This window comes from Papilio xuthus, unplaced genomic scaffold (genome assembly GCF_000836235.2).
Source record: "Papilio xuthus unplaced genomic scaffold, Pxut_1.1 DF829567.1, whole genome shotgun sequence".
Classification (NCBI taxonomy): Eukaryota; Metazoa; Arthropoda; class Insecta; order Lepidoptera; family Papilionidae; genus Papilio; species Papilio xuthus.
This window is the reverse complement of record NW_013529082.1, coordinates 555,101-571,766: the sequence shown is the minus strand read 5'-3', so window position 1 is coordinate 571,766 and position 16,666 is coordinate 555,101. Positions and strand designations below refer to the sequence as shown.

The 16,666-nt window shown below is 33.5% G+C and overlaps 1 protein-coding gene across 3 annotated transcripts; it reads left to right on the top strand.

Moving 5' to 3' along the window:
• Positions 1-260: 260 nt before the first annotated feature.
• LOC106117938 (synaptic vesicle glycoprotein 2B) lies at positions 261-15,286 on the top strand. 3 transcript variants are annotated; one of them, XM_013312475.1, is made up of 12 exons: positions 261-449; positions 2,859-2,960; positions 5,749-5,910; positions 7,318-7,480; positions 7,879-8,000; positions 9,757-9,995; positions 10,301-10,443; positions 11,303-11,426; positions 13,023-13,164; positions 13,622-13,778; positions 14,516-14,643; positions 15,097-15,286. In XM_013312475.1, exons 2-12 carry the CDS (start codon positions 2,861-2,863, stop codon positions 15,174-15,176), a joined length of 1,560 nt encoding a protein of 519 aa, XP_013167929.1. In that variant the 5' UTR covers positions 261-449; positions 2,859-2,860; the 3' UTR covers positions 15,177-15,286. The 3 variants fall into 3 exon arrangements, with proteins under 3 accessions (XP_013167929.1, XP_013167920.1, XP_013167936.1); XM_013312482.1 differs by lacking the exon at positions 261-449 and adding an exon at positions 2,468-2,643; XM_013312466.1 differs by lacking the exon at positions 261-449 and having other exon boundaries at positions 2,467-2,960.
• The last annotated feature ends 1,380 nt before the right edge of the window (positions 15,287-16,666 follow it).

The window sequence follows — 16,666 nt, the reverse complement described above, 5'->3', positions numbered from 1 at the left end:
TAGATCATAACAAAAAACCCATTTTTTTATTTTTGTCTCTGTGTGTCTTTCTATGTCTGTTCGCAAAACCGCTATTGTTTACATTATGATGTACTTTTTCTTCGTTGATGAAGTCGCGGGCTACCACTAGTCAATAAATAAAAAAGGTACAAAGATAATTAAATTTTGGCTGTACGAATCTAGCTATTGCTTTTTATTATTAAAACTTCCTTCTGTCAATTGATAGCAAAGCATTTTGACATTAATTAAAAAGTATAATGTGGTCTCTAAATAATGTAAATAAAATTGTTGTGTCTTAAATAATAAACGCTGTAGGAATTGTAATATATTTTTCGGTTTAATATTTGTGTACGGAAATCATCGGTTATTGCTTATCTTATTGTTTGGGTATTATGTTATGCCTAAAGCTTGTTTACTTATTTTACAAAATGCTTGGATATTATAAATTGGTATGGATAAATTATATTAATATTACTAGCCGCCACCCGTGACTTCATCCGTGCGGAATTAAAAAACTTTAAACTGTTTTTCCAGTCTATGTTCTACATCTATTACAAATTTCAAAAAGATCCACGCAGCCGTTGTGGAGATACCTTCTAACAAAGGTCCATCCATCCATTTGCATTAATAATATTATTATAGTAAGAAGTATCATTTTAGTTAAGATGTTGGCAAACGTAGAAGATTTTATAGTTTACGTCTATTATGGACTTCTGTAGTCGAAACGGCTTATCCAATAAATGGTCTTGTGCGAAATCGTAAGTCCTTACTTACGACTATCCTTATAAAGGCAAAAGAGTGTGTGATCGGCTTTACTTGTCTGCGACAAAAAAAAATAACTTCACGAAGCAAGGAAAAGGTTTTTTAAGTTTAAAATGTAGTGTTAGAGTAATATTGTCGACATCTTCTTTTGCGATAAAAATCCTTTGCGAGTTTGTTTGGTGTACTATCCGTTGTTGTCCGACATTGAAATCTCCTTAAAAAAAATATCGTCATCCCTCCTATTATCTTCACAAAAGAGATAACAATATGTATTAAATGGTGCTTTTAGTCGTCAGTTCACTTTGATATGCGGAAATCGAGGTGCAATTTTATTACAAATCGAATAGGTATTCATGAAACAATGTTCGGAAGACGATTAAGGTGTAACCTGAAAATTGATAGACCGGGAAACCTAATAAGCGGACTGTAACACGTGCCTATTGAGGCCAATGTGACAGGAATTGAGGGCAGCTCACTTGTATAGCTTTGATGACCGCCCTCACTTACACTTTAAAACTCACGACTCATATTTTAGGGCGGTACTAACTATACAATTTCTTTTTAATACTTCCAAAATTCTTATTCTGGAAGAATTCTATATATAATATCTAAGTGTAAAAAAATTACTCCCTAAAAATGATAGATTTGTAATGCATTTAAGAGAAATTAAAAAGGTTTTCGTTGGGTTGTTTTATAAGCGACTACCTGACTAAAAACACAAATATAAAACACTAGACGCGCCTTTGTCCGCGCGGTGTAAAAAAAAGAGTAATAAATATGTCACTTTGTAGAATGTAACAATGTTACTTCTTACTAATATTATAAATGCGAATGTTTAGATGGATGATTGTTTAAAGGTATCCAGTATGGCTGAATATCTTGTATGAAACATTATTTTAAATATGACATTACTAGCTGTCGCCCGTGACTTCGTCAGCGCGGAATTAAAAAAAAAACTTAATTAGTAGCCTATGGGTTATACCAAACTTTGTTATACATTCATGCCAAATTACATCGAGATTCTTTGAGTCGTTCTGGAGATTCCTTCAAACAAACATCCACACCATCTATCTAAACATTCGCATTTATAATATTAGTAAGATTCAGTAGTATATCAATGGCATCGACTATTTTTACTCATCAATCATAGAATGAGTTCAATGGCGGCTTGTTACGTTATAAGTAACATACTTACAAGCCGACATTTACGATAACGGCATCCCCCTTATCGTAATAAAAATGTATTTCAGATTTGCTCAACTATTTTTATTTTTTATTTTTAAGATTTCAGATTGGTATTCACAGCTCTGATTGTTGACTGTTAATTTTAAATTGGTTTGAAATTCGATTTTTAAAAATTAAAAATATATCAGTTGCTCTGATTACACTGCCCCGTAAAGAACATGAAAATAATATTTCAAAGTTGAATCCCCCGCTACGTAAATGTAAACAGACATGAAACTATAAAGTGACTATGTATAGCTTGTATTATTGTCACATTTGATAAGAATATTATACAGTTATATTTCCTCTTCTCGATATTGAAAAGTTTTTTTTTTTAAATCATAAGTCTTGTTTAAGGTTAGAAGCGTGAGGTAAGCGAGTCAATCGTTCGATTAATTACTTTTTTTCTTTCTTGCGTTATGATGAAATTTTCAGTCAAGTACTGAATGCACTAGATAACGTCTTCCCAATTCGTACGACCCTATTATTAGTTCAGTCGGTGTCGGGATCCCACGCAGTTCGGTCGTCTGCGTTTTCTAATAAGTTTACAATGTCCCCAATAATGAATTATTAACGCGATTTGAAATAATATAAAATGTACATTTAAAAATCGGAGATAAAACTATTGAAGTCTTTTGCCGATTTATTTCATATATAGTGGGTACAAAACAAAGTCTTTTAAAGACATAGAAAAGATTTTTTAAATAAAAAATAATTAGTAATAGAATAGTTAATCTGCCTGTTTTGTTCATGATATATGGAACGTTGTGTTTATATCTTTTAATAACATAGCAAAAAGTTGCTTCTAGAAAAAAGGTTTTTTTGGTATTGGAATATAGATTAATATTATAATTATATAATAAAATATATAGAAATGGGGAATATAACAGCGCAGATAAAAAGTGTTACTGACCCAGAAAGTGTTGCAAGAAAAAAAACAGAAGCAACTTTCGAGGATGCAGTTGAATTGACAGGTATTTTTTTGATTTTTTTTATGTAATATTAATTATTCTGTTAAAAATTTGTTTATTATCACGTATATACAAGTGTTTTGTGAGTGTTATTTTTATTAATTTAGAGTTTGTTTTTTTCGTGCATATTTTTCGTAACTTTAATTTGTGTTGTTTTTGTTGTAATTTATTAATTTCATTTTTCATATGTATTTACGTGTTTTTGTTTATTTGATAAATAATCGCTTTATTATTTGTATTTTTTTCATGTTAATAAAATATTTGATGAAATTGATTTTAGCAATAACTAAATTAGTTTGAAAGTAATTTTACCTTATAGAGCCAGCCCTTAAAATAGTTATTGTCATGTAATAAATAGAATTTAAAATAAGTTATAATTTAGAAGGTATCGGAGAATTAATCCAAAGATAAGGTTCATACTATAAAAGCAGTACTCTCTGGCCGCAAGCATAATTGTTAATTAGTTACTTAAACAATCGCTTAGTCTATACGTATAATGATTAGTGACTTATATAACAAAGGCATCTAAAATTACTCATGCATTCAAAATTTTGTCTTTATCGGTTGAAGATATTTGCTGAAAAATTGAGTTGCAAAATTCCGCGAAATTTGATGCATACGTAATAGGTTAAATAAAAGCTTATATTATGTCCGATATGTGAGACCATTTTTTTGACATTGACAGGAGGCTACAATTTTAAGGGTTACCAGTGGGAATAAATTTCCTTACTTCTTCCGAATGTCCTCTATGAACCTACTCGAAGGAATTTATTTGCAACTTATGAGCTGAGTTCTCGTAGTAATTCCTTACTATTTAAATTAATACATCCAAACACACAGTAAAGGTTATAATATCATACCAGATATTTTTATGCAATTTTGAAATTACGAAAATGGCAACATTAAACTGTGCAAGTGTCGCTCGCACATTCGTCTAAATATGACGCTGTCAAAATTGCATTGTTCAAAAAATTCTAGCTGCCGTTACATAGTTGAATTTTGATCTATTTGTCCGATAGGATCTATTTAATTCACTACAATAGTTATATTTAATAGTAACTCTAAAGAAGATAAGAAACTGACAGCGATTAAAATTGTTTTTCTTTTTTTATTTGTTCTCTTGATATTAATTTATTTATTTTCTTAATACTCATGTTGGTATTTAAAAAAAACAAATGTCTTTAGCAAACACGTAATTACTCTACTAAATGTTTTCTTTTTATCTCATTTATTGTATACTAATGCAATAAGGAACAAAGAATTCGTATTTATATTGAATCACTCAATATTTACAATACTTTCATCATAAACAGAAAAAAAACAAAGAGCAGTAAAATTATATACATCATTAAATTCAACAACTGTTTTATTGCTTATGTACTCAAGACAAGACATTAAATAGATAAATTGTAGTATTGAAATTCTTTCCTTCTAGTTAGCGTAAAAACAGTTAACGTAAATATATTGTTAACGTATCTACCTGAGCAAAGTCAGGGCGGATATTTTGTAGACCATCGGGGTTACAAAGTGCATTCGCTTTGAAGCGCTTCCATAACGAACTTCAAAAAATTATAGATCTGACAGGCAACAATCACGTGACTTATCGAAAGTTACTGTCAATCAGTCAGTTTGGATGGATGGATGGTGAAGGAATCTCGAGAACGGCTAGACGTAGAACGTAGTATTGAAGAACACATAGTCTATTATTTAAGATTTTTTAAATTTTTAATACCGCGCGGACGGAGTCGCGTGCGACAGCTAGTTCTATTTATTTTTGAAGTTCCTTATGGAATCGCTACGAAGATAATGCACTTTGTCTAACCTCGCAGGGGTGGCCAACCACTTGATCGCAACTATTAATCCAATCGATCATAGCGAGGGAAAAAATATAAATACGTCAAATATAATGGAATAGGAGATGCTCAGACACAATACTCAATATAAATTCATTCATTAAAAATAATTGTTTGCAATTAACCTTTTAATAAATATAATAACTTTGTTTTCATTGTAAGATTTCCAGAAGTTTATAATTAGTTTGGCGAAGAGTTTTGTTAGTAAACAATAGATAAGTCTCATCAAGTTGGTTACCTCTGTCGTAGACAAATAAATGTCCTTGAATTTCAGCGCAAAAACTTAGGGAACTTTCGAATGGGGCGCACATGTGATTTTGTGTAAAAATGAAGAGCTAAGCTTTAATGAGCAGCGCCATCGTATACGGCAATCGATAATTATTTCGACTCCAAGAATATTTTAAGTAACATTCTGATTTCTCCGATCCAAACATTCGCATTTTAATATGAGTAATATCATCACTGTTATTCGAATCCCGATTTGTTTTTAAATTGTAATAAATTTGAAGGTTTATGTTTTTAATAGAAACATAGTAATTAGTGATAATAAATATATTTTTTTCATTTATAATTTCGCGCAAATCGTCAAAGGAAATAGAAGGAATTTTTTTTAATAATTAATATAAAGCAATCAACTCGTAGAAATGACAATACTTAGTTAATAAGCTTAAACAGTTTAACATGAATAAGTACAATGTCTTTCAATTTATATCAGAAGTATCATAATTAACAGTTAAGGTTGTTTATTACCTACTCAATACGGCGAAATATCATTTGACAATTATTACGCAATAAGGTTGAAAATTCATCGTAGCAACATACATGTGTGTTAAAATATAGATCTTATGGTAACAATTTGCTGTTCGATATTCGACTTTAAGTGGGAAATTAATTTTAATGTACATTCAGACAATTTTATCAGTTTTTTTTGTACGCAGGTCACGGCAAATTCAATAACTTCGTGCTGTTAACATGCGGTCTGATCCTCCTGAACGTGTCAATGGAATCCGTGGGCATCAGCTACGTCATCACGGCCGCGGAATGCGAGCTGGACCTCGGCAGTGAGCATAAAGGACTCCTTAGCGCGTCAGCTTTTATTGGTGAGCTTTGCAACTAGCAACAGATATTTTCTCACAGATTTTAATCGTTTTACGATCAATCGGCCCAATACTTTTTTCATTGGGCCGATTGAGTATAGAATAAATAAATTCTGATTAGTTCTATATATTCAATCAGGAACCAAAGTAAAACTCGCATGGATCAATTGTTCGATAGGACAATCGGCCCAACGGCAAACATCCTATACCAATACTGTCAAAGCTCCATGTCTTAATTGTGCGAACATATTCAAATGCACCGGCTTGTTTTGAAACATATTGTTGTCCCTGTTCTTTAAAAGAGAATGAAAGGGATAAATGTGTACAACTGTATACGAGTAGGAACATGTATTATACAACAAACAAAAAAGATTTAATACAAAGGACATGTGATGCTTTTAGATTAATTAGGATTTAAAAATCTCTTGACTACGATATGATCTGATGTTACAAGTCATTTTTTAGTGTTAGCATTGACCTTGAAGTTATCTTCGTCATAACTTTAACACGCACTAAATCTGACTTTTTCACGTATCCTTGATAAGTGAAAACCTGTTAAAATTATGCTTATTATATTTCATGAATACATTTACGTCAGTAATCATGTTGACATTATTATCTTAATAATTTTAAAACATTTCAATGCTTGAAAAAAAAAGACATAGTTAATTTATGTTTACTGTTAAAAGGAATTAATTATTTGAATTATCGTTTAAAAATAACAAATATTATTTTAAAATTAATTTAATATTTTATATTTTTTTAATTCTATTCATATTAACAATGTATGTCGTATTAGGGCCTGTTTTCACTTGCCTAAGACGCGACTCTTTTTTGTATCGTGGCTGTATTTAAACCGAAAAAGACACACAATGATCGCGCGGTTAAACTCTTAGTGGAAATAAGCATTTATTGTGCCTCAGTAATTATGAACTGAATAGACGTGGAAGGACTGTATCCTCATATTTGTGGATTTCATTCCTAAAACGATAATAATTGTTATTTGTTTATACTGTAATTATTATCTGATAAGATTTTTAATGAACTTGCAAATGTAACGTAAACATATTAACCTAATTATGAGTTAATATAATTCATTAATTACTATTTGACACCAGCATGCGCAATGCAAATAACATCAAATCTATTTAATATGTAGTTAATTATTTTGTAACAAAGGAAAAAAAAATTATAAAGTAAAACTTGAGACAACAAAAGAAATAAAATAATAGAGCCACGATTTAATACATATCTTTGAATTTCTTCCCACAAATGAGCAAGCTGCATCACGATGTTTTCCTTGACTGCATGAAATTCAAAAGCCGGTAAACACATCAATGTGTGATGATTAAAAGCAATCGTATATTTACATTATGTTACTTGTTTTAAAGTTTATAATGTGTTATCCAGGTATAGTCAGCACGTCGTTCCTGTGGGGTTTCTTAGGCGACCGGTATGGGCGGCGCGCGGTGATGACGCCCGCCATGCTAGCCTCCGTCGCTTTCTCACTCGCATCTTCCTTTGCCACCAATGTCTGGACTATACTGGTGCTCAGGATATTGACTGGATGTCTGTAAGTATGCCATATAATGTCATCCAACAAGAGGCATCAAGGGATGCGATCCCTTCACATACTTGAACCAGAGAGCCCAGCTGGCACTCGTCTGTGCGGACATGAGTTCACAGCTTACCACAAGATGCCATAAAGTGTTTTTATTATGTATATTTTATTTCTAAAAATATAAATATAAAAAGCTTGATCTTAATCTCTGATAAAAGAGCTTTCGGTTATTATAAAATGAATAGGTACAGTCGAAGCCGTTTGTAACGAAATTAAAGTGGATCTCCGATTTATTGTTGGTTTCTGATCTCCGTATAAAACATATTGTACATACGATGACGATATGTTTTAAATTTTTGATCTCGGAAACCTACGATTACTCGCCATAATCGATGTTTTTATTGTTGCAGTGTATCAGCGTCCAGTGCTACAGTGTACGCGTACCTGGGCGAGATGCACGTGAAGTCCCGCCGCGCAGCCGCCATCGCCTGGGGCTCCGCCTTCATATCTTTCTCCTTCATTATACTGCCAGGTAACTGTACCGAATACCTTGTTTACCTGTAACTCACCGAAACAGGCATACATCGGAATTGTTATCGAACAAATTGACACTGCAAACCGATGCTGTTTGCCGTCTATCGTGTTCAGCGAAAACTTTACAGTAAATCGAAGCTTTTGAATTTGTTATTTTGACTTTTGTCGCGTAAATAAAAGTCAAGTATGTTCTTGTGTAAATACACAAAAAAAAAATTCAACACAAATTCAAAGTCTGTGGTTGCTAATTAAATATTTTATTTAACAACAGACTCATTCTTTTAAGAAATATAACAAAACATTCATATTAATTAAATTGAAACACGTACAGTCAAAGCCAATCGCGGTGTTCTTCTTGCGAAGTCCTGTCTAAATTGTGAGTTGCGGAAACGAAATCATAATACACAGACACATTTAAATGCTTCATCCGTCATAAAACTCAATAACTCAATACTTAAGCAACGACTGTCGCATTAAAAGCCTCGCTATTAAACCATAAATTAATGTCGTATACGGACATATTCCCTGATAGTACGTTTGTAATGTTCAATATGTAATGCACAATATAAATAATTATCATAATTTTACTAAATATTGTGACAATGTTGAATTGAAATTTAATTAAATTTCAATAAGGAAATGCGTCAAGGATTGGAACAGATTTTTTTCTCTTAATACAATATTATCTTTCCGCTTTCATTATAATATGTGTTTATTTTGTTTTATACTGCATAATTACTACTTAATAAATTAATTATTAATACTTGTCCTGTCTAAAAAATATCTCTAAATATAATATTGCATATTAACGATTCTGCTAGGAAATGGTACACGGAATTAGACGCAAATAAAACTTAACTTTTTAAATAATTTATTCATCGTTTTTAATTATTTATTTATAGTAACATTAGATATAAAAGTCCACTATTAAAAGTTGATTAATTGGCATACGATTTGCATTCCAAATTATGCGATTCCAATAACAGTATGCACGAATCATATCACCGCTACGACTTAGGGTTCTTCAAGAAGCGAGCTTATCACTATCTCAAAGGCCGGCAACGCATCCGCGGTTGCTCTGGTATTGCTGATGTCCATGGGCGTCGTTGAACACCTCGGTGTTAACGCTGCTCGTTTGCCCCCTTCAGTTATAAAAAAATATATATTATGACGTCATAGCTCACAAATCGGAAATACTGACGGACACACAGACAAAAATTTTTAACATTGGTATTTCGTAATGTTTACGAAATATGGTTTTTTACGAATATAATATAGAGACAATCCAATTTTATAAATCGTATAGATATAGTTATAATAGATAAAACAAATTAAAGGCTCATAAATCAATCACACCGAAATGCTTAGGATCCGACAAGGAAGGACATAGTAAGTTTATATGTTAATTCATTCATTATTGCAAGTATAATGATATATAATTATATTTATGAATAACAATTTGTTAAAATAACCGTTTAGTCTATGACTGGGTCGCGCGATATTGATAATGCTTGAATAGTGTGCCGTGACGTCACTAATACTATGAGGGTTCATGATATAGATAACCCCCTGACCACAGACTTAGTTGTATAACTTCGAAAACAGATTATAAAGATTTCTTAATAGTTAATTATTTGTTTTTATTTTTTTATTTAAAAATTATAATTACACGATAGTTAAATCGAGTTGGATCTATCGATATGTGATCCGGATGTCCGTATCCATCATTGGGCTAATATATTTTGTTGAATCAGGTCTCGCGTGGCTGATCATCCCGGGCGAGTGGTCGTGGCAGTGGGGCTGGATGACGATAGCTCCATGGCGGGTGTTTATGTGGTTCTGGGGTTTGCCGGCGCTCGTGGCTAGTGCGGCGCTGTTGTCACTGCCGGAGTCGCCGCGACACGTCCTCGCCACCAAGGGCCCTGACGCCGCACTACCCATCCTGGCCCGTATGTACGCCTGGAACAAAGGCAAGACTGTCGACTCGTTCCCTGTAAGTCTGAAGTATTGTAAACTTTATGTTTCAATCAGTCAATAAGTAAACAAGTTAAATGTAATTTTATGTATGCCCCAAGTTTACTTTGGATGAAAAGAAAAAAATCAAAAACTACCTTTGTTACTTTAACAAAAGAAAATGTTACGTTAACACCCCCCTTACATAATACGCCTAGACAACGCCAGGCAAAGACACAATGCACATGAAAAAAGAGACAGTTTAGAACCACCTTATTTTTCGAATGTGGGTTGAAAAATGTAGTCATGGATGGAATGTTTTGAATGAACATTGTATTGTTATAGGTGAGTAAGATCACAGCGAGTACGACTGAGTCATGTCGCAGCGGGTTCGGGGAGGCGCTGCGTAACATCTCCCTCATGGTGCGGCCGCCGCTGGCGCGTTGCGTGCTTATCTCACACGTCTCCATGTTCGCCGTCTTCATGCTGTGAGTGATGCCATACTAGCTAGCTTACATAAACAAAACCTTCCCATCAAACATGTTGGGTCTCGCTGCGCAATGTCATTTTGTTATATCTCTTTGAAATATACCAAAACGTGTTATTTTTGTTGTGTGGGAAGTGAAATAATGACATGTTTTATTTATATGTTGAGCAGTGCAAACTCGCTGGTACAAACTATTTGATAAATACTGACCTTAAAACTCTGTTCGTCTACGTAAATAGAAATAGAATGTTTCAAATAATAATCCGTTAAATTAAATAATTACGTTTTTATTAAACTATTTATAAATAAAATGCAACTTTATTAGGTATTAATTTAAAATAATGATGCATTTTTTTTGGTATTAACGTCTATTTTAATTAAACAAACAAGGTGACAAACAACACAGGACCAGTACGAGGACGCTTACCCTACAAGTGTTACAAAAACTAATAATATTGTCACCTCGACAATACCTTAAAAATTAAAATTAATAGTTATCCTGTTAATAAAGCATTACAGAAAAACTTAATGGACGTTAATTTCTTACTATAATTATTAATAGTATCATTTGATTGAGGTAAACATTTTATTAAGGTCGTTTTAATGAAAAACATTGCGGTAGCCCCGGCTGTGGCTTTGCATTATGAGAGTGCAAGAGTTGTTTTTTTTTGTATATTATAATTTACACATGAATTCGCCTAAATGGCGAAGCGACCGCTGCTCATAGGCATCCACAATTGCACAAGCACAGCCATAGCATATGCGTAACAACCTTTATATTCGATGGAGGGCGCACTGAAAGAGAATTTAAAGTTTTAAGTTGTACGAGTTCTTAATTTTGTTGTTTTTATTGTTTTCAGATCGAGTGGTCTATACATGTGGGTGCCGGACATCCTCAACAACATTTTAAACAGCAAGAGCGAGCAAAGTATCACGATATGTCAAATTATACACAACAAGTTTAAAGCCGCACAGAACGTCACGGTATGTACTCTTATAAAAATATCTTATTCTTGAGTGCTCTGGTTAGATTTAGATATCAAAGAAACTGATAGAACATTCTACGAACGTTTCAGACTGGTTTTAATGTCATTATTGTTAGGTTTTGTCAGGCCACTGCTGGAAATAGGTATTTTCAAAGCCTCCCACATTAGGATCCCTTTAGATAGATCAGTCCGGCGGACGGAGCTGTTCTTTTCGCATCCGGTTGGCATCTCTTACTGTTTCACACCAACAGATTACTCTGGCTCTTAATAAAAAGACGTGGAAAGTAAAATTAGTTCGTGTGTCAATGGAATAAGGCTTAATTTTATTTGCGATCTCTCAAAAATCTCATCTCCCCGGTCTGTGTAAACGAACCCTTATGCGGCATTCCGCTTTTTGTAACGGAAGTGGCTTCTCGTCATTTTATATTGCGCTTAAATTACTACAATTTTATAATACAAATAGTAACACAAATAACATCTTTAAGGTAATAATTATGACAACTTAATTGTTAATAATAGCATTTACTTTTTGTTTACGATTTGTCAATACGATTTAAACGCGATTAGCAAAAGACTGAAGATCACGCGATACTTCTTTGAATGAAGTTGCTTCAAAGATTTTACTATCATTTCACTGTTTAAGCCTGTCACACACGAACCTATGTCTTGCTATAATATATGTTATAGTAAACTATACATGGAGACGTTGCTTTAATATATATTTTGCCTTCATTCCATTGATAGTCGGTCTAGCATGTTTATATATTAAGTAGGTTAGCCCGCGACTACATCTGCGCCGAATTAAAATAAAACTTCAGCCTATGGGTACTTCCAGGTACTATGTTCTACGTCTGTGCCGAATTTCATCAAGATCCGTTCAGCCTTTCCGGAGATACCTTCTAACAAACATCTATCCATCTCAACTTTCGCATTTATATTATTAGTAAGATATAGACGATAATCTTAATTACGGTATAATTTAGTGACGTCATAGAAATGTATAATATAGCTGTTTGTGCGGTCAGTAAAATTTTTATAAAGAAAATATATCGTAATATGCCTTGCTATAATTTATATTAATATATTTATTATGGGTACGTGTGTGACGGTCTTTATTGTAGGAATTATGCGTCAGTTGTGCACTTCTCCGTATTGTGTCGTTGGCATAGTTTTTGTAATTGGTGTTTTTACGTGTACGATACGATGCAGTTCTGAGAAACTAGTTCGTTAGTAGTAATGGGTCATTTAGACCTTTGTGTTTGTCAAATTTACCGCAATATCAAGTAATAACTAAGAATAGCAATCAAAATTGTCTTAAATATTGTTTGAATTTAAACGCTATTTCCTTGCTTTTTTATTAATAAATTAAATCCCCCATATCCTTTTCTTATAAGGAGAGTATGGGGAGTGGATTTGACGGAAGAGGGATGCATAGGAAGAGGGAATATTTTTGTAAATCTTATCAAAAGAAACATCATTTTTCCATATGACCCTTCATTCTTCCGCAACCTTTTCACTTAGTACCCTTCGCCCCCATTATTCCTCTTCGTCTTCCGTCTGTCACCGCTCTTGTTGCAATTATCTACTGTTACAGCACGATGCAGGATACCACTACTGCCGCACTGACGTGTCAGTTGGCGTGTTCCCCATCTCAATGGGCATGGGCGCCATGTTCGCTATCGTCTACCTCGCTATTGGGTTCTTCATTGATAAAATAGGCAAGAAGACGCTTCACTGTGAGTATTGGCATATGTTAAGTTCAACTGCGTCTTTTTAGTTAAAGGGATGGCAATACGTATCCAAATTTCCCGCCAGTGGAATTGTACGATTATAAAAGAACAGAAGTTATCAGCTTTATTTATTGTTAAGTAAGAAGGGCCATCGGTTGTCTAGTTTTTATCTAATAAAAAATATATCTGTTCGGCTATCTATTATTCCCAGCAAATAAATAAATATCGCCGGTTCTTTCGCTGTTATTATAACTTTGGCTTTTATACAAATAGAAATTTAAATGCTAAAATGATGCTCAAATTGAATCGTAAACGATGAATCTTTTTATAAAAAGTGTCGGTTTAATTCTATTTACATACTGGCAGGATACATCGATTTGTCGACATCATTATATAGAAAATAAAAAAACTTGATTTTAAATATGATTTAATTTTATTGGAATTTGTATTAATTGTATTGCAGGCAGTATATTGATATTCTGCGGCGCGGCGACGATAGGCGCTGCGTTTGTACCGCAAGGTGGTCTGGCCACCGTTCTGCTCGTGTTGTCTCTGTGCTGCGGCTGCGCGGGATCCATCCTTGCCGCCATCGCTGTAGATGTCTTCCCGACGTGTCTCAGGTGTCTACATACATCATACCATGTCTACTGACAACTGTTGCTTAAAAGTGGACTCTATGATAAATCTACCTTAGGGAGGCATCATCATTAAGCGATTAAGTGACTTAGGGTGGAATTCCACTGTACACTAGTACAAAAATTTGAGAGTTGAAAATGAGAAATGAAAATATGTTTTTGTAGTGGAAACCTAAGATATTTGACCGCTAAACTCTTTGATGTAAGATAACTTCAATGAGGATAATTGAACTCGGTGGGATTTGTCGTGTTTTTAATTTTCTTTACTTAGTAATGATCAAGGCTGGATCATTTATTATAAAACGATCGTTTGTTTTAACTAAAAAAAACACAATAAGGCAATAACTGTGGACATAATTGTAATTGTTGAAAAAAAGCTGAAATAGTTGCGATATTTTTTAAAAAGTAATAAAATATGAATATGAGTATTCTGATACAGAAAACCCACACTATTGAACGAAATAAATGTTTTCCATCGTCTATGTATAATTAGAAGGCAAAACCTCTGATATCCGGGTAGGTTGCTTTGCTATTGCTTGGAAATGACAGCTTTGGCATCGCTCTGACATTAAATACTATATTAAAAATGCGAATCCTAAACACCGCTATCAATCGCAAGCGTCAGCGTCACTAGTCACAAATTATTACGGTTATAGCCTGTCCATGTATAGAGGTCAGTGGTACCAGGCATTCAGAAGTATAAGTAGGTAACTGTGTTCCAGGGCAATGGCGATGTGTCTGATGTACATGGTGGGTCGCGCGGGCGCGGCTGTCGGCTCCAACCTGCTGGGAGCCACGCTGGACCGCCACTGCCAGCTCGCCTTTACCTTCCTAGGCATCTTTACTATGTGTAAGTAATATAACGTCGGGAATCAGACCGTACGTAGCTATAACTTTGTTGCAATCGCAGTGGCATCACTGGAAATAGAATCTGCAAGGCTGTACAAATGGCAGATGGTCTTCCCGGTCGCGTACAAGTATTTGCTTAATGGAAATTGGTACTAACTCTGAAATGTTGATGTGCGACACGCCATACATAACGCTCTCCGCTCGCCTCTTGTGCTTTAGCAATAAGAACGTTTAAGAAGAATTCACATCGAAGTTGACAAGTCAATTAAATACTCGATAAGAGAATCATTTAATTTTTAAATTTTTTCATTATAAAATTTTCCGCAATTCCAGTAATTACTCGATTTGACAAGTAAATCTTTGGTCGATCACTTTAAATTGACATTTAAATGTTAAATAATAGATGGCGCTTCTAAAAATACTCAAACGTAATATTTTTTATCCATTTTTTCAGGTTCAACAATATTAATGTTGTTTTGGCCCGCACCGGAGCACGTCCGACGCAAAATGGAAGAAAAGGGTTTAAGTTACTAGGAAATTTGTGTAAACGAGACTGATCGGTTAAAGAATAAATGTTAATGTTTACGTTAGTTCTTAATGTATGCTGCATGTATGTTTAAATACAAGAATTTTATTCATTTTAATTATAGTTTTATTAAAAATCTCACATGTGGAATGGAACAAAACAGAGACGCATCTATTGGTGCCTTATTGAGAATTGTTACAGCGCCATCTGTTGCATTATATAAGATTTACTTCAGTGGTCTGTCGATGTTAAAGTACTAATGTGCCAATAGATGTCTCTGTATCGACGAATTTAGCTTAAAAACGTTGTCTTTACAAAATTTATAGATTTTTTTTATTAAGTAAACAAATACTAATGAAAGGCAAATATTAAAATTATTCAATTGCATGAGCATTGTGTTTCAGGTGTGAAAAACTTTGATATTTTTTTCAAACTAGTATGACTTTTTACTCGAAAAATCATCGAAATACGGTTCCTAGTTATTTTTCGATTTGGATAATTTGAAATATACAACAGTTAAAACATGTGTTATACATTGCACAAAAAACTACCCTAAGGGTGTCAAAAGGGTTAGTAGGTGACAAATGTCCTTGTCATTATTTATCCATCAACTTAATGTTCTTCCAATTGTGATACGCGATATTATAACCCGTTATCCGTTAGTTTCCACTGACGTAGTACTTGTATAAAAATGACATCCCTTTCATTTCCCTTGTATAAATTGAGATAACAATATGCTGGTACGAATGACGTCGGTCTTGTTATTTAAAGCTTACGTATTCGTTCACACACATCGGAGCAGAGAGCAATATCAACAATTTTAGCGTTTAGCAGATATTCTTTATTTGAAACGTATATTAGCTTTCTATTTGGAGAATTTCTTCACCTACAATCGACTGCTTATACTTCTAAGAAAAGTTAGTTCTTGCTAATATTATAAATGCGAAATTTTAGATGGATGGATGATTGTTTGAAGGTATCTCCAGAATGATTACATGGATCTCGCTTAAATTTGGCATCGATGTAGAACACAGTCTGGAAGAACACATAGGCTAGTAATTATGTTTGTTTTTAATTCCGCGCGGAAGGAGATGCAGGCGACAGTTATTTAAAAATAAACCTTATGCGACAATTATTTATTTGTAATTAGCCGACATTTATTACTTAAATCTTTAAGAATTGTCTCATTATTTTAAAATCACTACATCCCGATTACGGAACGTAAAAAAATTTAAAGTGTTCGTGATAAATATTTTATGACAAAATAATAGCGGTCCCTAGTATCTTAGAAGAAAAGGGCAAATTGTTTGAAAAAAACTTTGGATTTGAACCCAGGTAGACGCGGGGAGAGGTCCCGACTGAGCCGTCACCACTTATTAAGACGGACAATGATACTTTGAAATTCATATTTGAACTACGCAATAAACATCTTCGAAAGAAAATATTCTTAAAATTTAAAAGAAGATAACTATCTTATTACTGGCCAGTATATACGATT